The sequence below is a fragment of the Haemaphysalis longicornis genome, unplaced genomic scaffold, assembly GCF_048455015.1.
Source record: "Haemaphysalis longicornis isolate Haplotype H1 unplaced genomic scaffold, Haemaphysalis longicornis Haplotype H1 scaffold_9, whole genome shotgun sequence".
NCBI classification, from domain to species: domain Eukaryota; kingdom Metazoa; phylum Arthropoda; class Arachnida; order Ixodida; family Ixodidae; genus Haemaphysalis; species Haemaphysalis longicornis.
Genome location: NW_027526460.1, coordinates 34,792,151 through 34,817,637, shown reverse-complemented (window position 1 = coordinate 34,817,637; position 25,487 = coordinate 34,792,151). Strand labels below are relative to the sequence as shown.

Sequence of the window (25,487 nt, the reverse complement as noted above, 5' to 3'; positions counted from 1 at the left end):
AAGCTGTTTAAAGCTGTCCCCGCTAGTGTTACTACTGGCTGTATGTGTGCGCCCTAAATGAACAGAGTCGGCGCGTGCAGAAAGGACGGCTGTTCATTGCTGTATCAGAATACCGGCACAACTGAACGATTGTGATAGTAAGCCTTATTGCACACTGGGAAGAGGATAAAGACATGGCAATGTTAGTATGCAAAAAGCATATGCGAAAAGCAGCATGGTCACTTGTGCGAAGCACCCCTTGGTTCTCCTTACAGCGCTAGTCCGCGAGAAAAAAAAAATACCATCCCTTCCTAAAGAAAGTTGACAGAAGCCCGAAAGCTAAAAGTGCATGAAACCTTCGCCGAAAGTGCGTCCAATCAATCGTCAAACCTTCAAAGACCCAAATCACAAACGAAGAATAGACCCATGCGACTTTTCGCGTGGGTTTATAACGCATCAATGAGCGACCTAAATGCGTATCGACACGTGGTTTATGAAATAAAGATACACTATTGTACACCTACGTCATGATCGATGCATGTATTCTCTTATCTACAACCGTTCATTTTTCGCGATTTTCAAGTAACCGTTTTGACAATAGGAGCCCGGTTTCACGCACACGCCGTGTTGTCCGAAGATCTTATCAGTTTCTCGGTCAACCAACCGGTCCATCGAAACATGCATCATTTCTTTGACAGGACGCCATAGGTACCACTAAGAAATCTGCGTGTCGGGATCTCCCGCGTTCTGTTCTCCTCTCCAGTTCACGTGCGTTCGCGCCAGAAGTGGGGAGCACAGACGCAGAGTTCGCGCTACAGACGCCGAGTTCGCGAAGCCGGTTGCCGCTGGTTCTACCACGCGCTAACGCGGTCCACTTCGCGATAGAGGGAGAAACACATTTGTTTTAAGGGTCTATTCGATTCAGCCTGCACTTCTTGAACCAGCTCACAGGGGTGCAAAGCCGGTTCCGCCATCGGCGGAACCAGACCTGCACTTTTTTCATCTGCTTGAGAATGCAGAGAGAGAGAGAGAGAGAAACATCTTTATTTGCCCTTCTATAAAGGCTTCTGCGTTGCTGGGGGAAGGAGCTGCTGTTACCAGTCGCCCCCAAGAACTGCCTCAATGTGTTGGAGGAGGGCCTCCCAGTGCTCTTCTTCTGTCAGTCGTAATGAGGAGGTGGCCAATTGTCGGACTGAGGGCGCGTACCGGCCGGCGCTTTTCGTCCGCTTGCGGAGAGCGAGTTTGAGTTGTTTTTGGGGATCCTCTGGGGGGTCAAGCCACTCCGCCCAAGTGCCAGGAGTAGGGGAAAGGGAGTCTGTGTATATGTTTCTTGTCTGTATAATCTCTAAGCAGTCCCACATGTAGTGCTGGTTGTTAGGGTACCCGTGACCGCAGCGTGGGCAGCTAGGGTGGCCAGGTTTATTTTCTATGTAGTGCATGATATGTGGGGTGCGTAGGACACCTGCTTGAGCTCGGCGGATGCAACTTGTCTTCGATCGCGGCCAAGAGATGGGAGGAACGCAGTGTGTGTCTTGATCGGTGCGAAGGTCTACCAACTTTTGGTGCCTGGCTTGTCTTTCTTCGACGCGGCTGGTGTGGCGGTCGTATTCCTCCGGCAGCGCAATTGGAGGCTCAGACTCGCGGAAGAGAGTTTCGCGCGCGAGTTGGTGAGCCGCCACATTTCCTGGTATCCCTTGATGACCTGGGATCCAGCGGAGTTCAACCGAAAGCTCTGGTTGGGAGGTTAGATGCACTTCGAGAATGTTGCGAATGTGCGTGGCTATTTTATTGCGGCAGAAGAGGCGGATCGCATCCTGGCTGTCAGTCAGTATAAGCAGTTTCCGTCGGCCGGTGAAGTTCGTGATGGCATCTGCTATGGCTAACGCTTCGGCATGACCGGGATCACTAATTCCTAGGAAGCGACGAGTACTTTGTCCGTTCCCGTAGTACGCGGCGGTAGCAACTATACCATCGTCTGATACGGCGGCGTCGGTGTAGACCGGAGTGTAACCCTGGTCTATCTTCTGCGCCACTAAATGACGGGTGGCACGCGCTCTGTGGGCTCTGCGCTCGTGGTCGTTTCCCACACTCATGTGGCGGGGGATAGGATGTACAGTCAGCCTTGGCAGGTGTTCCCAAGGAGGGCGTTCTGTAATGTAGCCTTCTGGTTCCTCGATTTGTGCCCCTAGGGAACGGAGTATAGCTCGTCCCTGTCTAGAGGCGCGCAGCCGAGACTCTTGCGCTTCTTTGTGGATGTCTATGCGGTGTGATATTGGAGTGTGAACTCCCATTCGTCGAATCTCATGTAGTGGGGTGTAATTCGGGAGTCCCAAGGCAACACGAATAGGTTTGCGCAGTTGCGTTTCTAATTTTTCTATCTGAGTGCGTGTTAGCCGCATGTAAGGGGCTGCGTACATGATGCGCGGAATGATGAACGCCTCGAAAATTCGTAGTAGTTCATGTTCTTTTACCCCATGTCGCTTCCTTGAAATCCGTTTCATCATGTGCGTGATCTGATTGATCTGTGTCGTGATTTTTTTAACCCAAGTGTCCGCTTTGCCTTGTTGGTGAAGCCAAAAGCCGAGCACTCGAATTTCTTCTTTCCTTGCTATGTTTGTGCCGTCTAGTGTTAATTTGATTAAATTGCGGTTATGGTCAGAGCGGCCGGCTGGACCATCCTCCACGACGATGTATTCGGTCTTAGAGGGGGAGCAGCTGAGACCAACGTCTTTCATGTATGCGGTGACGACATCAATCGCTTGCTGTAGTTGGTGCTCCTGGTGCCCGGGGGAACCCTGACAGCACCACAAAGTCAGATCATCAGCATATATGTTGAAGTGAACGTCGGTGATAAGGTCTAGTTTGGCGGGCAGGTCTTTGAGGACTATGTTAAAAAGAGTTGGGGAAAGAATAGAGCCTTGCGGCACTCCTTTACTTGGTTTGAAAGGGCCTACCAAGCGGCCGTCTACAAGGACCTCCGTTGTTCTGTCGCTTAAAAAGTTCCGTATGTAATTATATAATCGCTCACCGCATTGTATACTTTGGAGCTTTTCTAAGATGGCTTTATGACTTGCGTTGTCGAATGCCTTGTAGATATCGAGCGCTACAATTGTCCTTAGTTGTGCACTGCTGGGGGAGTCGTAAATATCGTGCTTGAGGCGGAGCATGCAGTCTTGAGTCGACACGTGCCGCCTAAATCCTGTCATGTCTTGGTGCAGCACTGCCTTGATGTTTATCATCCACGTAAGGCGCTCTAGAATCATCATCTCCGCGAGTTTGCCACAGCATGACGTTAGTGATATTGGGCGGAGATGCTCAAGGCGATTGGGTGGTTTCCCGGGTTTTGGTATGGGTGTCATTATTGTCTCTTTCCATTCTTTGGGAAGAACGCCGGATATCCACGCTTCGTTTATGTACCGAAGTAGTTCATTCATAGCGTTTTCTGGCAAATTTTTGATAAGTTTGTATGTGATTCGGTCCTTTCCCGGTGCCGTGTTTTTCTTTATATTACTTAAACAGTTGTCCAATTCTTGCCTGGAGAATGGTGCGTTGATACCTTCCTCCAATGATTCCCCAGGACCAGGAATGTAATCGGCTAGAGTTTCTGGCTTGTAGCTGTCGGGGTGTATCGTTCGGTGGAACTCCTTAGCGAAGTCTTCGTCGGAAAGACCCATGGCCATCTGGATCTTCTTCGTTGTGTGCCTAGGCCTGGCTTGTCCCAGCAAGCTACGCAGGATTTGCCACGCTTGCTTCGTGTCTAGTGATCTGTTGATTTTAGTGTGGCAGAAATCCATCCACTGTTTCGAGGCCAGTTCATTTGCGTAGCGCACCATATCCTCTGTAATGTTTTGCACGATCTTTTTTAGTTGTTTGTCTCTTTTATTCCTGCTCCACTTCTTCTTTAGTTTCTTTTGCTTTGCTTTGCTTTTATTCCTGCTCCACTTCTTCTTTAGTTTCTTTTGCTGTTTCTTCAGCTTTCTTGTTCGAACGGCCACATGTACACGCCGCTCTGCAAATTGTTTGGTTTCTTCCGTGCCAACGCTTCCCTTGACGCCAGTTTTGGGATTCAAACACCGATTTCATCCTCCCGCACCCCTGGACAGCGTAAATTCGGCGACGGCAAGTCTCTTTTCTCGCCTTTTGGCCCATTTTCTCATCTACGTGCGCTAAGCCTAACGTGACCCCGGGGCGCCCATATAGCGGCGGCCAGGGCGCGAGCCCTTTCGCCTTCTTCGAGCACCTGTCCTAACACCGGCTTTCTCCTCACGAAGATGGGCGACGATTGGGTCACAGTCTCCTACAGACGAGAGAAGGATGCCACCAGCTCTACAATCATCGCAAAGTTAACCGACGGAACCGACTTAGAATCTGTCCCACGCGGACTTCTCGCCAATGCTGTCATGAATGCTGCGGGACTGAACTCGGCGGAACGACGTGACACCTACTTCAAACCTCGCCCCAGACAAAACCTGACGGTGATCGACACCTACCGCAAGTCCGCCAAGGATAAAATTCTAGCCATCAAGCAAGTGTCTCTAGAGGACGGTCCACATCCGTTTTCGGCTTACACAGCCACGCCCGAGAACTCTTGCAAGGGTGTCGTACATGGAATCTCCGCTGAAACAACCGAACAAGAGCTTCGGCAACACCTGGAATCAGAACAAACCCGCATTCTGTTCGCCCGTCCCATGGGTCGGTCCAACACCATCCTTGTGACATTTGAAGGCCTAAGGGTGCCCCACTACGTGCTATTTCACCGTACCGCCATGCGCTGCTATCCTCATCGCCCAAGAAGCATACTATGCCTGAATTGCATGGTTATCGGACACAAATCCGAAGTATGTCCCAAAAAAGGCATTACTGTCACCTGTCCCAACTGCGGAGGCATCTTTGCAGCCAACCCGGGGCTGGAGGTGGCCCACTCTTGCGAGACACGCTGCTACAACTGCAACGGTGAACATCCTGCTACAGACCCCGACTGCAAAGCGAGAACTGCCGCGGACGAGAATGCAAGAAGACTGGCAAACACACGTCGAAAGCGCCTTATCGCCGCTAATAATGCCCGCGAAATAGAAGATAAACCAGCCCGGACTCATGAATTTTTGGGAAAATGGCTCAAGCATCCCCCGGACTCACGGCGAAGAAGTCCTAGCCTTTCGCGCAGGAACGCAAAGCCCGACGCACAAGAACCTCGCCTGCCACGACGTGTCCAACTGCAGCAGCCACCAGGAGGTGCAGTCAGCGGTAACTTCCAAAGAACTGCAGTTGATCAACCGGTTAGACCCCCCCGATGTGCCTCATCTGAAACAAGCCGAGAGACGAACACTTGTGGAGCATCCAAAGAAAATACGGGTACCCCCCACCAGACCATCACTGTGACAACGGCGCCGCAGAGGTTGCGAGAGGCGGGTGCCGGATCTGAGGTGAGCGAGCCACTCCGTCCTTACTCCCCTCCCCTACAGGGCAACAACCAAAACAAGCGGACCACACACATCACACCAATAACAGCCACCAAAACATACAAGCAAGCATTAGGACTAGACACAAACTCGCACCCCCTATTAACGAATGAGCCAGTCCAAGAAACCGACGAATGTGTACCGCCACCCATTCAAATGGAAACTGATGCATCGAGCGGATCGCCCGTCCCCCCCATAAGCGATGTTTTCACCATGCTCCAAGAACTACGCTCGGAAATGAACGCTGTAAAAGAGGAGCAGTTGCGCACAGTTGAGGCAATTATAGAGGCAACCCATCGTCGCCTAATCGAGACTACAATAGACACCATTGCACTGCGCGTAATAGATACTGTAGTCGCCAGGCTCTCCGAACGTTTCGAAGAACGCATAAATGACATCGAGGCCCGTATAGGTATCATTCCTAAGAGACGAGCCGTTGAATCGTCTGCGCCAGAAGCCAGTCACTCACCCAATGATGAGTGACCAGGACTGTGCCACCGATACACAGCAAAGCGCGCAAGAAACCACGCCCACGACAACAGCAAGTTCTGTCATAATCAGAGGTTCCCACCCGAATGATCTCGCAGTACCACGACAGCCCCTCCCTAGACCAACCCTGACCATACTGCAATGGAACTGTCGCGGCCTCAAGCGTAAAAGGAATCTGCTGGCAAAATATCTGGATACATTAAAGAAAAAACCACAGATTATACTCCTGCAAGAAACAAGGGGGGAATTTGGAATCTCAGGTTACGAAACCTTCTCCCAGAAGAGTATCGTACAAAAGACGCGGAAAGGCAATCGGGAAGAAAAAAGCGCCCCCACAATGTGTGTCACGCTGGTACACAAATCACTGGCAGCCATTCAGCACGACTCAACGCACTGCAACAACGACAGACAAGAACATGTCACCGTAGAAGTACACCCGGGATTTTCAGATCGCCATGTAATCCTAGTTAACGCATACTGGCTCCCAGGAGGATCGCATCGCAGCCCCAAGAATTGGCTTCATGGGTTGCTACAGAAGCATAGAGACAAAGACGTAGTCATTGCAGGAGATTTTAACAGCCCGCACGTAGCATGGGGCTACACCTCAACATCAAAATCCGGGCGACTCTTGGAACATGCCATGGAACAGCACCAAATGACTCTTACAAATGACCTAATGCTGCCCACCCGGTACGGGAACAGTGTACAGAGAGACTCTAATCCCGATCTTACCTGGCACAAGGGACAAGGAGAAATCTCATGGAGCAACACTTTAGAAACTTTAGGCAGCGATCATTGCGTACTTCTTGCGGATTTAGACCTGGGAACGACAGCAAAGAGGAATACGGCCAAAATAAAACACACTGACTGGGATAAATTCCGAGAGGCCATAGGAAACGCACAGACAGTGAACATTCCCTTGTGCGACTGGACCCAACTGGTCCTAGAGGCTCAAGAAAAGCACACTACGACTTGCCCTGCTGAATTCAAGGAGGCCGTTCCAGACCGGCACTTGTTAAACCTTGAGAATGCAGGCAAAGCCATGAACTCGTTCTGCACCCGTCGGCACCACCGGCGAATCGAACGGCGCGGTTCAGGTGCCGCGAGCTGCACCACTGAAACGAACGGCGAAGTGCTGCACCGCTGAACTGGTTCACGTGGTGCAGGTGAAATGAATAGACCCTAAGTCTTGCGATTTAGTGGTACGTGGTGGCCGCCGATTAAAGTCTGGCGCCGATGGTGGCAGTTCTAGCGACCAGGAGTGTATGCATGTCCACTTCCAAACTGCCCAGCGCGCCCTCCCACTGCCCATCACTATTTACATGCGGGAAGGGGTCTCGGGGGCATGCCCACATAGCGTGAACAAGTGTGGCGGGGTGTCACATAGGAGGCATTTCGGTGAGGGATACTGAGCGGGGCACATGCGACGGAGTACTACCCGGCAAGTGAGGGTATTGGTTTGCAGGAGACGCCAGAGACGTTCCTGAATGTCGGAGAGCCCTGGATGAGCGGGAGATGATGGCGGCGGGCCAGGCGGTGATACACGACAATGTCGTGATAGGTGATTAGTCGGTCCCTAGCGGATCTGGCACCATGGTAATCCGTACTCCGGCACGGATAGTAAGTCCTCGTGCCACATTATGGGCCACCTCGTTTTCTCCCGCACTAGTGTGCGCCGTGGTCCAAATGAGTTCGACCGGAGAGAGGATTTTGGATGCCACAAGGGAAATTGACCCACGGGAAAAATTTTGAATGGCCATGTTCGAATCTCGGATTATAATCGTTGGAGTAGGCCGGGTTGTTAACGCAAGTGCTATTGCAGACTCTTCCGCCGCCGCTGTGGAAGTGGAACGCACGATGAGAGGTAGCGGGGGGGCTAGCCTGGCTGTTGATGACCGCGAGGGCGTAGCCATCGTGGCGATATACACGGTGTTGCGACGATAATTGGAACACTTTAAATTTTTTTTTCCTGAGCGAACCACCGCTCGGTTCGCGCTTAAACTTCACACGAAGGTCGCATTTTGTGTTCTATTTTGTTTGACACCAGAAACAACGACGGTACTTACCTGTTTATCCTGATAATAAATAAAAACTATTTTCGACTATGGGAAAATGGCGGCTGATTTGGACGTGCGAGCCGAAAACCGGGTTTTCTGATCGTCTGCTAGATCATTCATAGGTGCATTTTCTGATCGTCTGCTGCGCCATTTGGCTCCTTCCTACCGTGAATCCCAAACGTGCGTTTCGCTCTGCATACCCCAGGTGGTTCCGTCATTCCAACATCAACTTGCGCTGGCCCGCACGTCCAAATCAGCAGCCATTTTCCCATTGGCGAAAATCGTTTTTATTTATTTTCAGGATAAACAGGCATGTACCATCGTTGTTCCCGGTATCAAACAAAATAGACCACAAAATGCGAACAGAGCGGTGGCTCGCTCAGGAAATTTTTAAGTGTTCCAGTTATCGTCGCAACACCCTGTAGTATTCTGACGCATCAACGTACATGGTGTCTGGGAGGATGGGCAGCTTCTGCGCCAGTGCTCGCGCTCGCTCCTCCGTGCGATCCCTGTGGCACTCGGGGTGCATGTTCCGTAGGAGAGGACGAACGCGGGTACAGTCATGGGTGGTTCTTGGGGCGGAGACCCTTCGGTCATAGATCTCTTGTGGACGGATGCCCAAAAGGTTTAAAATAATGTTATCGCCAGTGAAGTTGCGGAAAGTCGGCGGAGCTGTGTGATGGGCTTCAGTCAGCTCCTGAGCCGTGGAACGCAGAAAGACCACGGCGGTGGGAAGTGTGGCGAAAGTTTGAGGCGGAGGGCAGCAAACTCCTCAAAGCCAACACGTCTTAGCTGAACTCGTGGAATAGAGCAAGTCGTCATAGGCCATCTCGCACTAGGGAAACTTGTAACCTGGGATAACTGGACACTTGCCCACCTCGTCGCAATTTCCGCTTTTCGTCAGTCATCTTCAAATGAAAAGAATACAAGAATTCTCTACTTAAGTGTAAACATTCTTTAACCTTTTTTACTTGACGTTTCCCTATGGCCTTGGAGGAACATGCCAGACCAGACAGCGCATTTTGTTGGTTTTTTATGTGCTTCGTTCAGGTAATCACATGAGGACACTAGGTATATTTTATCTCGTTTGCTTTTTACCTGTTTTTTTTTTTTAATTTCACACTATTACTTCTAGGTAATCAGGTGACGGAGCTGTATTGCGAAGGCCTTTGCGATTTGGTTCTGTATTTTCGTTTTTTAATATTTTGATCTTTTTGTTTTTATCTTCTCTCCAACGATGATTGTCAGGTTTTGCCAACAGTAGCTGAACTGGGTAACTTTCGTTTCCTTATTCTTGTTACATATATGTACACCGATCGCACAGATTCCACCATGCTTTGGTCGTGCGCGCGTCCTCCGAAACATAAAAACATCCCTTCCTGTAGCTCCACTGGTTCAACAAGAAAAGCACAGAAATTGAAGATAGGACAAGAAAGGCGACTCCCCCTCCACCCCCCCCCCCCAAAAAAAATGGGACAATTTCTTTAGAAGGAGAAGAAAAATAAAAAAAGGGAAAACAAAACTTGTGTTAAAACCAAAAAGCCAATTTATACCACCACCAACAAACGAACAGAGGCCAACCCATGAATAGGTCAAGCTGTTACCAATTATCAGGGTTGAAGCCCCCCCCCCCCCCCCCTCCTCCACCTCCCCCCCCCCCCCGCACTTTTCCTTGACATCCATCAAAAATCAGTGTTCTGATTTTAGTCACGTTGCCTCAGGCGTTCCACAGGGATCGGTTCTTGGGCCGCTATTGTTCCTTATTTATATCAAAGAATTGGCTACTCTTGTAAACTCGAATTTTCTTCTATTTGCAGACGATTGTGTTATTTTTCGTGAGACAATTAGTGACAACGACACCATCACATTACATTCTGGTCTTAATGCTGTCGCTAACTGGTCCAAAGCCTGGTCAATGGAACTGAACATTAAGAAATGTAAAGTAATGCGTATTTTCCGCACCAAGACTGTCCCATCACCATTTTATCTTAACAGTGTCCAATTAGAATCCCATTACATATTATAAATACCTTGGCATCCACATTACTGCTAGCTTAACCTGGAACCTTCACAGCGAATAGGTAATTAGCAACGCAAACTTCATGTTAGGTTACTTACGTCGTAGTTTTTATAAGGCGCCATCGCAACTTAAACTAATTCTACAAAACACTAATACGTTCCAAACTGGAATACGCATGCTCGGTATGGGACCCAAGTCAGGATAAACTTAAAAATTCCCTAGAACTTGTTCAAAATAACTCAGGTTTATTCTGTCCAACTATTATCGAACAGCCAGTATTACTGCCATGAAATCTAACCTTGCCCTCCCATCCCGGTCAGCACGCCGTCAAATTTCCCGCCTAACTCTTTTTCACAAAATGTATCATCACCATGTTCTGCACCATGTTCACCATGTTCAGTTTATCGCTACACCCCATTATCGATCTGATCGTATCGACCGCAGCCACAAAGTTGGAATTGACATTTGCAACAACCAGCATTTCTTTCACTCTTTCTTGCCCAAGACTAGTAGGGAATGGAATCGCCTTCCTTCTAGTGCTGTATCTATTATGATAACGAACAGTTCCGAAATTTTCTAGCTCGAATTGCATAAATAGGAGCTCGGTAACGTCTGTTTTGTTGTTATGCTTGTGAGTTTTCTTTTCTCTCGGTGATTTAGCTAATATTGTATAACTAGCTTATATTGTAATTTATTTTTTCATTGTTTGTTTACTTGTATTCTACCCCCACTCCCCTCTGTAATTCCTTTGGCCCTGAGGGTATAATAAATAAATAAATAAACAAACAAATAAATAAATAAATAAATAAATAAATAAATAAAGTCCGTGCTACCAGTTTCCCTATAGTACGGGATCACCTAGAACCAGATGCCCGCTTTGACCAGTTCACCTAGGACCAGTTTTCCTAGTACGAGTTGGCTGCGACAAGTGGGCCTGTTCCCGAAATACCGCAAAGAGAAAGTATACACGTTGAAAAAGTCGCAGATTAGGAATTAGATCCTTAGGGTTTCAAGGGAAATATGAACGCATAAGGCAGGCGCGAAGTCTACGGCTCATTACAAACTTACTTTTCCCTTGTTACGTTGTTCTCGCTCCAATAAGTTATTTTTCTCACACCAAATACAGTTGGACCTCGTTAAAACGAACCCTGATATAGCGAATTATCGGCTATAGCGAACTAAATACAGACTTTGGTTGGTCACACTTTATTTCAATGACACATTCTTTTATAATGAAACTGAACCCGTGAGAACCGCGCGATATCGGATATAACGAAGAAATATTTGACCAGAAGGCTGAGAAGCTAATTGGAAAAACCCTCCGTAGTCCTAAACTGCAGAAATATGAAGGCCCTTTTGTTCGTGGACACTGTGGAAAAGCAGGACACTGTCCTGCTCAGTGCTGTGAGTACCTATCCACCAGACGAAGATCACATCCTTCATCAAATGAATAAGGACGCAGTCCTGTTTCGTCAAGTGAGCTCTGTTCTGTTGTAATTTCACGTACTCATGTTCCGTTTCATTGAGCTCGAAGTGCAACAAGGAAAAAGGTAAGGGTTACTTTGTGTATAGTTGGTTCGAAGGCTCAAAAAATGCATTTTTGTATCAAGTATTTTTGCGCGAGCCAGATTGTCGATGTTATAGCCGATTTTTGCCTCTACTGTTATAACGAACTAATTTGTTGCCCGGACACTACTTCTTTATAACGAGGTTTGATTGTATTGGCATGACCTGGGGTGTAGCTGTGATTCCTTAAGAAGTTCACAATAATGCATACGTCGCAGCGGATGTGCCAGAACACAAATGTACAACTCCTCGCTGTTCCCGTGTCCAGAAGGGAATGAATCCGCGCTCAAAACTAGAGGACAAAGTATGGAAAGTGGGTCACTTTTTCAGACCTTTTTCAGACAAAAAAGACCACTTCCTGGTCGTCTCCCAGCTGTGAACGGACGGCCAGACGGACATGCACACACACACGCACGCATGCGCATATGTGTACACATACTATAGGTTGTATTCACTGTAGATGCACGCATGCAAGCAACCATGTGAGTGCGCCGTCACTGGTTATGTCGGGCTCAGCGGGATTGGATAATTGTCCGTGCTAAGCACATGATGTGAGTTTGAAGGTTCCAAACTCTACCCCATCGAACGCTAAGTAATGCCTCGACTCGTATGTGAGTGCGCTATTAACATCTCTGTTGACACCCCCGTTGAGAAATGGGTTGAAACGGAGCAGACGACTCAACTTTTTTTTTTTTTTTTTGCGGTGGGCGTCCGTGGCGCTTCGGCCGTGTCTGTGACCGTTTCCAGTGTTGCCAAGTGAAGAAATTGACAGCTAAACTTTTCAATGAATACCATCTATATAGTATTACACCAGCCATCAGCCCTTGGAATCATTTGTTCCCTAGTGTCATCTACTACACAGTGATTTGCACACGAGCTCATTTGACATAACGTGCTTCCGAGTCAAAATCCGTCGCTCATGCGGTTGACATTGCGCCAAACTGTTAATGTACAGTCATGGACACACTAAGCTGAAACGACGAAACGGCGGCCGAGAGGTACTTTTTACGGGACAGCATTTATTTTGTTGTTGCTCTCTTGTTTTCTTATCTAGTTACTGAATGAAGTATCTCTCAGCTGCCGAAGCGTTGTTTCAGCTTATGCTGTTCATGACTGTACTTCTCATTACCGGCTTTGACATTTACATATGTTAGCCAGCGACATAATTCGTTTATTCAGAAGGCCATTTATGTCTACTGCAGGACGAAGGACCCTCCAGATATGGGAGGTTTTAAATTTTCAGGATTCGGTTCTGTTTACATTGTGTTGTTTTTGTCCCAGAATGCCTATCTTGTCTGGAAAGTACATATTGTCACGTAGCCAAGGACAACGCAGGTTTCTTCAAATAACAGAGGTTATTGGAGCGAACTTGTGCGCCGCTGACATATCAAATAATACACAAGGGGCGAAGGAGCAGTCAACAAAGCGACGTGCGCAAGCGAGTGTCGGCGAATCGAACTCCGCGGTGTTTTCCTTGCGAGCATTTATCTTTCGGCGTTAATCGTTCGAGAACCATCGAATCAGATCTAGAACATTGGCGATCAAAGACGAACATTCTATTCCAGTGACGACAGCGATACACTCGTCCTATCAAATGAGGTAGATGAGGTATCCTGCGTGGCATACAAAAGAGACTGAAACGCGCGCTTCACTTCTAACCTTGATAAGACAGTTGGGCGCGGGCAGTTGCTGCCAACAAAACACACAGGTAAGCAAAGCGGAAGGTGTAGTTCGCGGCAATATTCCTTGCGTTTATACTCGCTGTTATCGCAGAAATAATTTTTTGCAACAGAACAGCCCCATAAGCTAAAATAGGCTTATAAAAAGCGATGGCAAAACAACTACACCCAAAATAATAGGCGCTGAAATAACCTCTCGGGTTCGGAAAGATATGCTTTGCGCATTAAGAAAAAAACGCCGTTTAAACGGACATTTGGCACGCTTCTGAAGAGTTCCAAGGCCCCGCCTCGCGGCAGTTCAGTTCTGCTGCGGCGGGAAGGGCGAGAGGGCAGTTAATTCCTTTTAAACCGCAGACAGGAGAGCGACGCAATCACCCTCTCCGGGCGTGCCCAGTTTATGCATGAATGGCGCATGTCGCAGCGGCTTTCCAAGGCGACTTTATATGCGCAAAGTGAAGCGGCGACGTTGTTATTGCGCAGTGAAGAGACCTTGCAGTCTTGGTCAAAAAGGAAAGAAAAATATAGAAACCTTCAATGTAACACACACGAGGAAGAGACCCAAGGTCAAGCGTTGTCCCGTGCTCTGTCGCCGCTTTCGACGGCCGCTAATCCCTCGAGGGTCTATTTTCTTCGTCTACTTACGGCTGCTGTGCGGCGTAGCCCGTCTCACGGTGTTTGTAACGAGAATGAGCTGGAGGAAAATAAAACGGCGTGGAGCCGAGTTGCCGGGGCTAGAAGTGCCCGAGAACGACTTCGGTGACACCATGTGGAAGTCGCTGCTGTTTGCGAGCTGTGTGCTCATCGTTGCCGACGCGCACGTTTCGACGACGGACCCGGAGCTGGGAAGGTTTCAGGACGACGGAAAGGTAAGTCTATCAGTGCGCGCGTAGTACCTCAACATCTGAACGTATAAATGTTTTAAATTTCAGCCAAGGTGGTTGCAGTTCCCATTGTGGTTGCAAAAACCACGTCATTAGCAGCTAATGCACGCACTACTGCCATATCGCTTTAAAGGGACCCTGCAACACTTTTTTCAACTTTTTTTGAAATCTTAAATGCTTGCAGAACGTAGTCCCCCAACACACCCAGTATACTTAGATTAGCGGTCGCAAAGTACCTCAGCCAGAAATTCTACCTCTATGACCATTATAACTTGTTAACTCGCTCAAAAGATGGTTCTCTCTTTCCCGGAGTTAACATTCTTCGACGGCTCGAATAACGTCAGTAAGGATATGTACCGGCTGTTGGCGAGTTTTCCTTCAGTTGCAGCAATGAACACTTTTCGACAGCAAAAAAAAACAAAAAAAGCCGCAAAAACAAAGCAGAAATGGAAGGCGTATCTGATGCGACGAGCAAATCACGCAGTGGCGCACTCCATGCTAGCGATAACCATAGCTTTCGCAGTGGTTCCAGACGTGAAGGAAAGACTAAAAGCACTTATCGAAAGTGTTGCAGGGTCCCTTTAAGTATAGCCATGTATCGACACCATCGAGTCAAACCCATCATTCGCATCCGCGCTCCAAGCTTTCCATTATTCATAACCATATTCTCGCGAAATCACGCCAGTAACCTCCACTCACGAATTTCCCTGCATTCTAGTTTCATCAAAACACACCGGTTTAATTTTCTGGTTTTACCTGAAGTATTTGATAAAGAATGCATCAAGCTATACCGAGTTCCATGAAAATATAAACTACTGCCTCGTAAAATGAATTTAATATTAATGGCTCATTTATGACACGCGCACTGCGTCGCTGCTCACGGCCATATAACGCCACATTTCTGGGACGTGCACTCCGGACTACCGCAAGCACCAGTGCTTGGGACCTTGGGTTTTTTAGGGGCGAAGTCCCTTAGGGGCAGGGGCTTTTGGCGTCTCCGGTCGTCGTCGTAATCGTCATCTCATGTAGTCACGGTACTGAAACACCGGAAAACTCGTTTATGCCTCGCGCTAGAACGTAACGCGTGCTAGAAAAACACCGGGACACTCGTTTACGTCTCGCGCTGCACTTCGTAATGCGTACTACAAAAACACCGGAACATTCGCTTACGCCTCGCGCTAAAGAGCTCCGTGCTTCAAAGACATGAGACTTTTGCAGCGAAGCTGTATACCTCTACCCCCAACGGTTTCATCTCCGTTGGCAAAAACTCCAAGGCGCCAAGAATACACTTATACATTGCATGCTTCGCCCCTTCCCAGGTTTCACGTTAGTGCAGATGGCCCGGGATTTTGTGCGTTGCTTTCCAGCTGTTTTTGTTTTTGCTTCTTACACGTGTATCCAGAATTCCAAATTTGCGGTTTAACATATTAGGAGCGCCTTAATGAACGGCTGCAAAAAAAAAACTCCCAAGCATTTCCCCGAGGGTGAACATGGTTAAGTGCGAATGCACGGGGTGATGCTATGAGGGGGAGTAAAGTTAAAATCCGTTGGCATTCGCCCGTGAGCGCGCGCGAGCCGACCCACGGAGGTCTGGCAGTTTATCGCTGCATCAATAGGGGGGTACGCCGCGCCGAGCCAGGTGGCTGAGAGAGGAGGCGAGCGCAAGGGGAGAGGGACAGCGGCGCACGGCAGCTGCAGCCGAGCGAGGGGAGAGGAGGTGCGGGTGCGTGACGTCACGGCGCGGGGAGGGAGAGTGACACACAGCGGCGCACGGCAGCTGCCGGGGAGAGGAGGTGGAGTATGTGACGTCACGGCGCGGGGAAGGGAGAGGGACGCGCGCGGCCCACGCCGTCGCGCCGCGAGGAGCGGTGAGGGGCGTGTCGTCACGTGGAGAGTGACGTCACTGCGCCGTTGCTACCGACGCTCATCTCCGCTCCACGCCGTTGCTAGGGGATAGGAGGACTGCGGACGGACGGCGCCGCCGGTGGTGGAAGGTTTGGGGTCGCTTATAAAGTGCATTGCACTTAAAATTATACCAGTTGCTCTAGCGTGCAGTCGAAGCTGCGGTACAGCCACAGCGGAAAGGGACCAGCACAAGTGACCCATGCACGCGTGGCGACGAAATCGCAGTTCACGGGACTGCGGCAAGCGAGCAAGACGATAGCGACAGTGCCAGAGACAGTTCACGTCGATAGAAAGAAGGTCCGCTTAAAGGGGCCATAAAGGCAGAATACAAGTTTGTTTCATTAGAAAGACTGCTTTATCCCGATCAGCATGATACCAGCTTTATAGAAAACTTCGAACAAATACTGGATATATTAAAGAAAACATGCGAAGCAGTGGCGACTGCACAGCCACTTTTCGGCAACTTTTCTATGACGTCACAGAATCTTGTTTGTGCGATTGGCGGTCGTCGAACTAACCCATCGCTAAAACACATGATTGGACGATTGTAGTGAGGCGTCTGGTTCCGTTTGATTGCATCGCTTGAACGCTAACGTGCAGTTAACACACTGATAATTATGTTTTTAGTGATGGCTCATATGACGTCACTCCCGCCCAAAACACGTCACTGTAGCGGGAAATTTGAAAGTTTTTCAATACGTCTTGCGTTCTTCGGTTAAAAAACGGTTTTTGTGGCTGGAATGGAGCTGAGGGAGGAACGGAAGCCTAGTTCTTTCCAACCAAACAAAGCTATATTTTGTATTCACGGCCCCTTTAAAGCACGCATCAGAAGAATGAACAGATCCTTTATGCTAATCGTAAATGCTAATTGAGGTAAATATGCAGGGAAGCGGCCGTTCCTGAGCTCCGCCTGTATTGAAACTTGGGGGTAGTAAGTTGGATCTTATTGGCATTGCCACTGCGAACGAACCAGCGTCACTGTCCACGGCTACTGGCGACGGACGAAAGCAGTATATGGAGGCGCTTTAACGGGAATCACGTGATCACATTCCTACGGGGCTTACAATACGGGCTTAGAAAGGGTCGTGTACCCGTGCAAAAAAAATTACAAATTCATATAAATGTTCCTGAAGGCCTAGTTTGCTTCTTTTAGAAATATATCACTTCTTTACTGAGATAAAAAAAAATAAACAATAAACGCATTTTGGTTCGTCCAGTTTTCACTAGATGGCGCTAGCTACCTACCAAGCAAGTTTTATTTTTTTATTTCAGTACAGAAGTGACATGTCTCCAAAATGAGCAAACTAGGCCGTTGTGAACATTGATATGTATTTACAAAGTTTTTCGTAATGTTGCACGATGGTTTTTAAGCCCGTGGGTCATACAGAAGTACGTCCCGTAGGAATGTTAACAGGTGAGTCCCCCTTAAGGCAGCAGGACAGTATTGGAACGGTGCAGGCGGGAGAACGATATGTGCGCGCAAGTTTAGGGTATGATTCCTTGTTTGTGCAGTGCTTCCCGCTGAAGGAGTCGTGGTACATCGTCTACCGGTCTTACGAGTCGGACCCGTTCTTTGGTTTGACCGCGAAATGCGTCCGCATTCACAGCACGGACGTCCCCTACGTTAACAACGCCACAAAAGTCAAGGTGGAGTTCGGCGACGACGAAAAGCTGTGAGTGTCGACCACTACTCTGGCTTTGAACAAATTAACCATTTTTGTACAGCGAAACTGTTTATGACTAGGGTACCGAGCATGCTCGCACTACGATGCAAAAAAGTGTCTTGCGGCAAAGCTAACTTTATTGCGAATTCTCAGCAGAAAGCGACTGTAACTCGTGTTCTTTTTTCAAAACTTTCTCAAAAACAATTATATGACAACTGGCCGCTAAGAGGACTATATCATTGCGCCGACTTTCATTTCCTTTTCATGCTTAGGTAGTTCACAGTGAACATTCAAAGTTTGTGGAATTCCCGTCTGCCGTCTAACCAAATTTTTATTAAGCACTCACAAACCATAGTCCTCTACTATAACCCAATGATGAGAATAATAAGTACGTGTACATCCTCTAACTACGTGCGAGATGTGCATGTTATAAAGCGTTGCTGCTCATCCACTTTTACAGAGTTGAACGGCTTATAATTTTTTTTCGCCTTACCGGCTTTGTTTCCATCTTAAAGTGCTTCAAAGCATAGTGTTGTATGGCTAGACGAAATGCAAATCCGGCCGTCCTCTGTACGCAGAAAACCCATCCGGGTCAACCCGATACGCATGCTTAAAAAAAACAGGTTGGAGATAAGTGGAGAGAGATTGGCTTGGTTTATCGCAACAGAGCACGCCCGCAGCGAGCTACAGCGTGAATCGCAGCTCAAGCTATGATAGCGGTGAGTGAAGCGGTCGGAGTGTACTCCAACGTGGCAATGGCAAGCACCGACTGCACGATAGCGGTTGGCGGTGTCCTCCGAAATTAGTAGGCCACGCGTCGTATACGTAACCGGCCGCTCGTACAGATTCGCTGGTTAATCACCTGTACGAAATGCATGGGCGCCATTCTTTTTTCTATTTCGATTTGAGCGTACAGCGGTGTTTTTTCCGCAACCTGACGCACCGCGTCGTATAAACTATGAACGTTGCAGACACCGTGAGTGTTATGTTCGAATTTCCGCATAAGCCTTTTCTTGTGCTCTTTCAGAGACCTGCACGTTAAGCTTGTTTCATCTGAAGGCTACAATCATCAAAACATCATCAGGGTGTCGCCCGGGGAAGGTAAGCCAAACAAATTTGCAAAAGCCGTAGACCCCTTCGAGATAAGATGGTGCAGACTTGCCATTCAGTAATTCGGAGTACACTGCAAACTGTGGCCGCGTTGGCCGTTAACACCACTTGCGTACGCAGGGAAGAGTGGGGGTGGAAACGGAGCCGAACCTTTTCTCCACCCCCCTCCGTCCGAAATTTTCGTGATCGAGTGACCACGATGTTAAAGCGAAGCTTTCTATCCCTGACTTTGGTGTTGTTCGTCGCGCAAAGAAGCACTGCAGGAAAGCCAGCTTACACAATGGATTTCACAAAAAGATGATGATGATAAGCGAAAGCACATCAAGCCCCTCATAAAAAAAAACGCTTCCCGTGGTCGAAATAGAACCTGGGTTGCACGCGTTATAAAGTCGCGGCATCTATCCAATTGCGCCATTCCGATACGGTCGAAGCGGCTTGGATTTTGAGGTTTGGCTTTGACTCAGGTTGCATGCGAGAAAGCTTCTCATTTTAACCACCTTTCTCTTAAGAAAGGGGCTTTGATTTTTTTATGCTTCTCACGCAAAAAGAAACGGCTGACGATAACTCTTTTTCTGTTCCGATTAAGCTACGAACTGACCTACGGATTCCACGTCCGGTCTCACCACAACAATCAGCTATTTTTGAAGCCACTAAGGAATGAAGAAAATGATCGAAATGTACGCCCACGGCAACCAAGAGTTTTTCATTTTTTTTATTTCTAATTGATTAATTTATCAGATGCTTTTGCTTGTTTCTTCTCTTCACATTATCCCTTGTTTTTTCGGGGTTTTCTTATCAATCAAATTCTGCGTACTCCACTAGTTCACGCATAGTGTAAAAGCAAGGTTCATCTAACGTACGGATTGGAGTGGGGAACGTGGAGGACGGGAGGGTGGTCGTTCACGACCGTTCAGTTCTCGCCAGTTGTCGCGAAAGCAATTAGACAGAGCGTCGGTTCAAGAAAAGAATGGGATACACTTTGCCAACAAAGGTTCAAAAGGACAACAAATTGGGCTAGTTCGTATTTCTTCATCTCGAATAGCGCTGGGTATAACTACGACAAGTAACTTTAAAGCAATTCTCAAGTAGCTTTTTTTTCTTGTGCAACCGTAACCATAGAGCCTGTGAAAGAAACTGCCATATCAAACTTACAGTATTTTTTTTTTCATCTGCTTTTGTTCCTTTCAGTGAAGTCTCGATACAAACCTAATAGGTTTGGCAGCCCTCTGCTTCGATTTCATCACGTCGAAATCAACAGCAAATTAAATCTGTATTTATCAGTGAATACAAAAATGGATCCCTAGAGAAGGCAAGGGTGGCAGGGGGCGGCAGAAGGTTAGATGGGTAGATGAGATCAAGAAGTTTGCGGGGATACATTGGTCGCAGTTAGCACAGGACCGGGATAAGTGGAGATCTATGGGAGAGGCATTTGCCCTGCAGGGGGCGTAGACCTGATGATGATGATGATGGTGTGGTGATGATGATGATGGTGATGATGATGGTGGTGGTGGTGGTGGTGATGGCAAGTGGCTCCTACAATTACGATCACCGATGGCAGAGTGCGACCGGCACTCCCCCTTAACCCTTAGCAATGCCCCCAGAGATGGAAAAAGCTTCTCCGCAGCGTAACAGGATACGAACCCGAGTTCCCTGTGCGCACAGCGTGCCTCATGCGTGGTGCCAGTAAGCGAAAACAACCGTGCATGCTCTCGATTTTCCCCCACAGGAGGTGAAGTGGAGATCGACTTACCCGTCTCGTACGTGGACTGTGACGCGTGCAAGATCCTCAGACATCCCTACATCAGCAGTGAGTTCCACTTCCATTGAGATAATCCTAATTCCATGTCTAGAAAATTACATGACCCAATTTCTCTAAACTGCGAAAAGTACTCATCACCGACCAAGTATACGCACCCCAACCATTCCAATGTATTACAAACAAATAAGTTTGGCCAACTTGGTCATAGTTACAAGCACCTGGAAGAGGAGCATGTGTTGAGCAATGTTAATTAGTGCGGGCAGTGTTCAGCTGTGTGGCCTAGTTAGTAGCAGTATGCACTGTTGGCCACTTCGGTCACGCTAGCGGCTTCGCTCCACCAAATGGCGCCCCACAGCCTCTTTTGTTGTGGGCAGTTACTTCGGTTCTTTTCGACATTGTAGAGTTTTAATCTATACCAGATCCGGAAGTTTTGCTTTGTTTTGGAAGCAACAAACATAATATCCATTTTAGGGGCGAAGCCTCTTAGGGGCTCGGGCTGTCGGCGTCTCCTGTCGTCGTTTCATGTAGTCACGGAATTAAAACACCGGGACACTCGTTTTCCAACGCCTCGTGCTAGAACGCTTCGTGGCTCAAGGACACGAGACTTCTACAGCAAAGCTGTATACCTCCACCTCCACCCCCCCCCCCCCCGGTTTCATCTCCGTAGGCAAAAACGCCAAGGCGCCAAGAATACATTTCATGTTTCTTCCCTCCCGAAGTTTCACGTTAGTGGAGATGGTTGTTTTTTTTTTTTAGTCAAAAAAGAACAGTGCTGGCCTTGGTTGTGTACCCGTGGTATGCCTCAAATGTGTTAGCGGGTTTCTTTCACGCTATATAATGTTCACATGTACCAACCGTGCCACGACGGACAGCAGCGTGTAAGGTTGTTGGCCTATCCGACTCACGGAACAAGGCAGTGTGGTCTCAGTATGACCTTTAAGCGCTTGGCAATTCGTGTGGCACACCACCGATCATTGCTGATTTTGCAATAGCTTCGTGTGACGCTCACATTCAACCTATCTCGGACACTTCGCCACTCTGTCCCCCCCTCCCCTTTTATCTGCCGACAGAGACGGCCTGCAGTCTGATGGTTCCAGCCAAGCACGCTGCCAATCCCCACAGCGTTTGCCACTTCATCTACCACATCCTGTGCGGCAGCAAGAAGTTCCCCATCTACGACCACAGCTGCAGCAAGCACCACTGATCGCTCCGAAAGCCCCACTTAGCATTTGCGCCCTCAACTCTTCCGAGTTATCTGTCTGTTCAAAGTGCGCAGCCGGCCTGCGCGAAAGGAGGAGGAGGAATAAACGTGTCTCAAAAACAGTCAGCCCTGGGGAAGAGTCCTCATTCCAGGACCCCTTGAGTCCGTCCGGCTTCTTGGGCTCTCTGCACCAGCCAGAGCAGGTCGTCAGGGTCCGAGCTGAACAGTGCCCTTTCCCAGTGCTCAAGGGAGGGGAAGGGCAGGTGGGGGTTCTTATCACAGCCCCACATGATATGGTAGAGGGTGACCGGAGCCTCGCAGAAGCGGCATTGCGAGGAGACAGGGTGGGGGCCAGAATGTGAGCTCTAGTGGGGTGGGAAAAAGTGTTTGTTTGGATGCCTCGGAGGTGGCGCTCTTGTTCTTTAGTGAGGCTTCTGTGCGCAGGAGGATATAGCATTCGTTCCAGACGGTAATGCTGAGTGATTTCGTGGAACGACAAGAGAGGGGAGACCTGCCACTGCTCGCCGAACTCCTGGCTTGCCCGGTGGGTCAACTCTCGGGCACGCTGATGGGCAGCTTTGTTGCCAGACACGGCGGAGTGGGCTGGAGCCCAAATAATCCTTACGTGATGTCTAGGAGGATGCTGGAGAAGAATTGTTCGGGAAGGTCGTGATATGCAACCGCTGGAGAAGGTTCTGCAGGATTGTTGGCTGTCTGTGATTATTATTTCTGCCGAAGTTTGTGCAATCACTAGGAAGATTGACGCTTCCTCCGCCTGCAGAGAGTGGATGGAGGGAATTTATGCGCATGTAATGAGGTCTTCCTTAGTAGAAACTACAGCGGTCATAGCTTTTCGCCCGGGATATGAAGCGGCGTCTGTATAGACTGTGGCAGAGTTTCGGCCGCATTGATTAAGAATAGCTTTCGCTCTGGCTTCCCTACGTGCCTCGTGATGTGTCGGATGCATGTTGCGTGGTAGTGGAGCCACATCAATGAACTTGCGAACCTCATCGGGAAGCTGAGTCGCATCCGCCTGCGGGTGTTGCAGAGGAGAGCGCAGGTGCAGTTGAGACAGAATGGCACCGGTAGGGGTAGAGCTCAGGCGTAAGAGTTGGCTCAAATTCTAGGCTTCCAATAGTTCATTTAAGGTATTGTGGACTCCCAACCGCAAGAGTTTCTGCGTTGAGGTGGTAACAGGTAGTCCTAATGCTAGTTTGTACGCCTTTCGTATCAGGGCTTCCACCTTGTCCTTTCGGTGTTGGGGAGTATGGCGTAGGGGAGGGAGTAAGTGACTCTAGACACGACGAAGGCTTGAACCAGCCTGAGTACACCCTCCTCTCGCATACCCCTCGTCTTGGTTCTAATCATGCGTATCATGTGCGATACTTGATCTATGGTGTTCTTAAGTCTGTTGAGCAGTTGGGTGTTCGAGCGATCCGCTTGGAAAAGCATGCCAGAAATTCTGACCTGTGGAGTCGGAACAATTACATGGCCGTCCATGTGTAGGGAGATGGTTGGAGACTCAGGAGAGAGTTTCTTCCTTGCTGAGACGATCAGCAGCTGCGATTTCTGCGGCGAGCCTTCTAGGCCACACTGCCGTGCATATTGAATGACTATGTCAACCGCCTGCTGTAGATTGTTCTCCATGTCCCCTACTGATCCATGAATAGTTCATATGGTAATATCGTCCGCATATAATCCATGGCGTATGCCTGATACGGCAGCCAGGAGTGGAGGGAGGCCAATCAGGGATATGTTAAATAGCGAGAGGGACAGGACGGCACCCTGGGGTGTGCCCTCGTTGCCGAGGGAAACGGGATCTTATTTCAGGTCACCCACCTTGAGAATAGCTTTTCGGCCATCGAGGGAGTCTCGAACGTAGGTGTAGGTACATTGCCCGCAGTTTAGGCCGTTTAGCTGTTTGAGTATGGCTGTGTGGCTGACATTATCGAATGCCCCTTTTAAAGCTAGGGCTGGTACGGCTTTTGGGTGGTCCCGAGAGGATTTAAGCATGACCTCTTCTTTAAGTTGAAGAAGGATGTCCTGCACACAGAGGTGACTGCGAAATCCACACATGGTATGAGGGAGCATGTTGTGCTGTTCGAGATAGTTCTGTAGCCTTTTGTGGATGATGCGTTCCAATAGCTTTCCGAAACACGAGGTTATGGAAATGGGACGTAGATTTTCTGTGCTCGGTGGCCTTCCAGGCTTTGGAATAAGGCGCACTTCTGCCATCTTCCATTCTTCCGGGAGTCGACCTGACCTCCACACCGTGTTGATATGGCCCTTGAGGTCAATAATAGACTCGTTATCTAAGTTCGCAAGCAGCTTATTTGTTATGCCGTCCCCACCTGGAGCCGTGTTGCGCCTGGTGATGTGAAGGGCCGCTTTGACTTTTGGATGTAAGTGTCCTCATCCAGCTTAACATTGGGCTGCCCTGTATATGCAGGTAGTGGGGTTTTGGGATATATCTGGAGGTATTTATCCTGGAGAGACTTCATCAGGTGAGCGGAATCCCCTGGGTGGGTGTGAGTCACCTTTCGCATGATGTGATTCGATTCTGTTTTGCTTTTGGAAAGGTCGATTAGAAATCGGAGCAGAGTCCAGGTTTTTGATGTAGTTAGTGTGCCCTGTAGACTGTCACAAAGGGATAACCAACTTTCTTGGCATAGGTGAGCCGCATAGCGGGCTGCTTCCTTCGTCAGTAAAGCTATCCTTTTTTTTTATGGAAACGATGGAAACGCGCTGGCGTTTCCATCGTTTGATTAGGCTCCTTCTTGTTTCCCATAAATGGAGAAGGTGTGGATCTACACAGGGGGCCGTCGTGGTAAGGTGAATATTGCTTGTAACGCGATTCATTACTTCGCGAATTTGGGTGGACCATTCCTTTAGCGTGAGGGGCTGGGTGGCTGCACCGTCAAGTCTGGCTTGTTCCCTTTGTTTGCGAAATTTTGGCCAGTCCGTTAACTTGGCTGTACCTAGCGGGGCAGCATATATATTTCCATGCATTGTGGTGGCAAGTGGTCGCCTCCCAGGGTTTCCCCCGTGTGAGACCACATAGCCTTCACGTTCTCTGGGGTAATCATGAGATCCGGGGACGTGTCTTTGGAGACACTATTGCCCAAACGCGTGGGAGCATGCGGGTCCGATAGCAGAATGAAGTTTTCTTCTTGGAGGACGCTGTGCAAGGTGGTCCCTCTTTTGTTGGTGTAGCTGTATCTCCATAAGGGGTGTGCAGCGTTCAAATCTCCCATGATAACCAGGGGGTTAGAGGATGCAATGTGCTTTGCTTGTTTCATGTGCAGCTTTCCCGCTCATGGCAGTCCTTCCAACAGTGATTACTTTGCAATTTTTTTAGCGAAATGAAAAGTTCTTTTTGCACAGCTAATATTTGGGGTGAATACTTGCTTTGTGCACAGTTTCAAGTCGCGAACATAGCGCGAATAGGTTCCTGACCCATGGAAACTATCCCATAGAAATGCATGGGGAGTAAGATTTCGCAGCGAATTACACAACGTATGTTCAGAATCATGTAAACTTCTTTTAGTGTGTTCATCTTCACCTTGACTTCTGGCGTTATGCCAAATATCACTTTCCTAAAGTGGTTTTGCTAGGTTCCTGAGAGGTTGGAATTTTGAGCGAGAAAGCTGGGTATGGATTACATGAGAAAGGTTACTTTCTTGGCCTCTGGGGTGACAAGAAATGTTTAACACGTATA

General features: G+C 48.6%; 1 protein-coding gene across 1 annotated transcript; it reads left to right on the top strand.

The window, feature by feature from the left end:
* The first annotated feature begins 13,810 nt into the window (after positions 1-13,810).
* Positions 13,811-21,895, top strand: LOC144151932 (uncharacterized). The gene is made up of 5 exons (XM_077683103.1): positions 13,811-14,115; positions 17,548-17,708; positions 18,727-18,800; positions 20,536-20,616; positions 21,639-21,895. The coding sequence occupies exons 1-5, from the start codon at positions 13,936-13,938 to the stop codon at positions 21,770-21,772; spliced, it is 630 nt and encodes a 209-aa protein (XP_077539229.1). The 5' UTR covers positions 13,811-13,935; the 3' UTR covers positions 21,773-21,895.
* Positions 21,896-25,487: the final 3,592 nt, after the last annotated feature.

What these genes read in the sequence shown, in the direction of transcription:
- LOC144151932 (XM_077683103.1), top strand. Translation starts at nt 13,936, where the DNA reads ATGAGCTGGAGGAAAATAAAACGGCGTGGAGCCGAGTTGCCGGGGCTA. An exon ending in GGTTTCAGGACGACGGAAAG is followed by an intron (nt 14,116 to 17,547) that starts GTAAGTCTATCA and finishes TTGTTTGTGCAG; the next exon opens with TGCTTCCCGCTGAAGGAGTC. An exon ending in TTCGGCGACGACGAAAAGCT is followed by an intron (nt 17,709 to 18,726) that starts GTGAGTGTCGAC and finishes GTGCTCTTTCAG; the next exon opens with AGACCTGCACGTTAAGCTTG.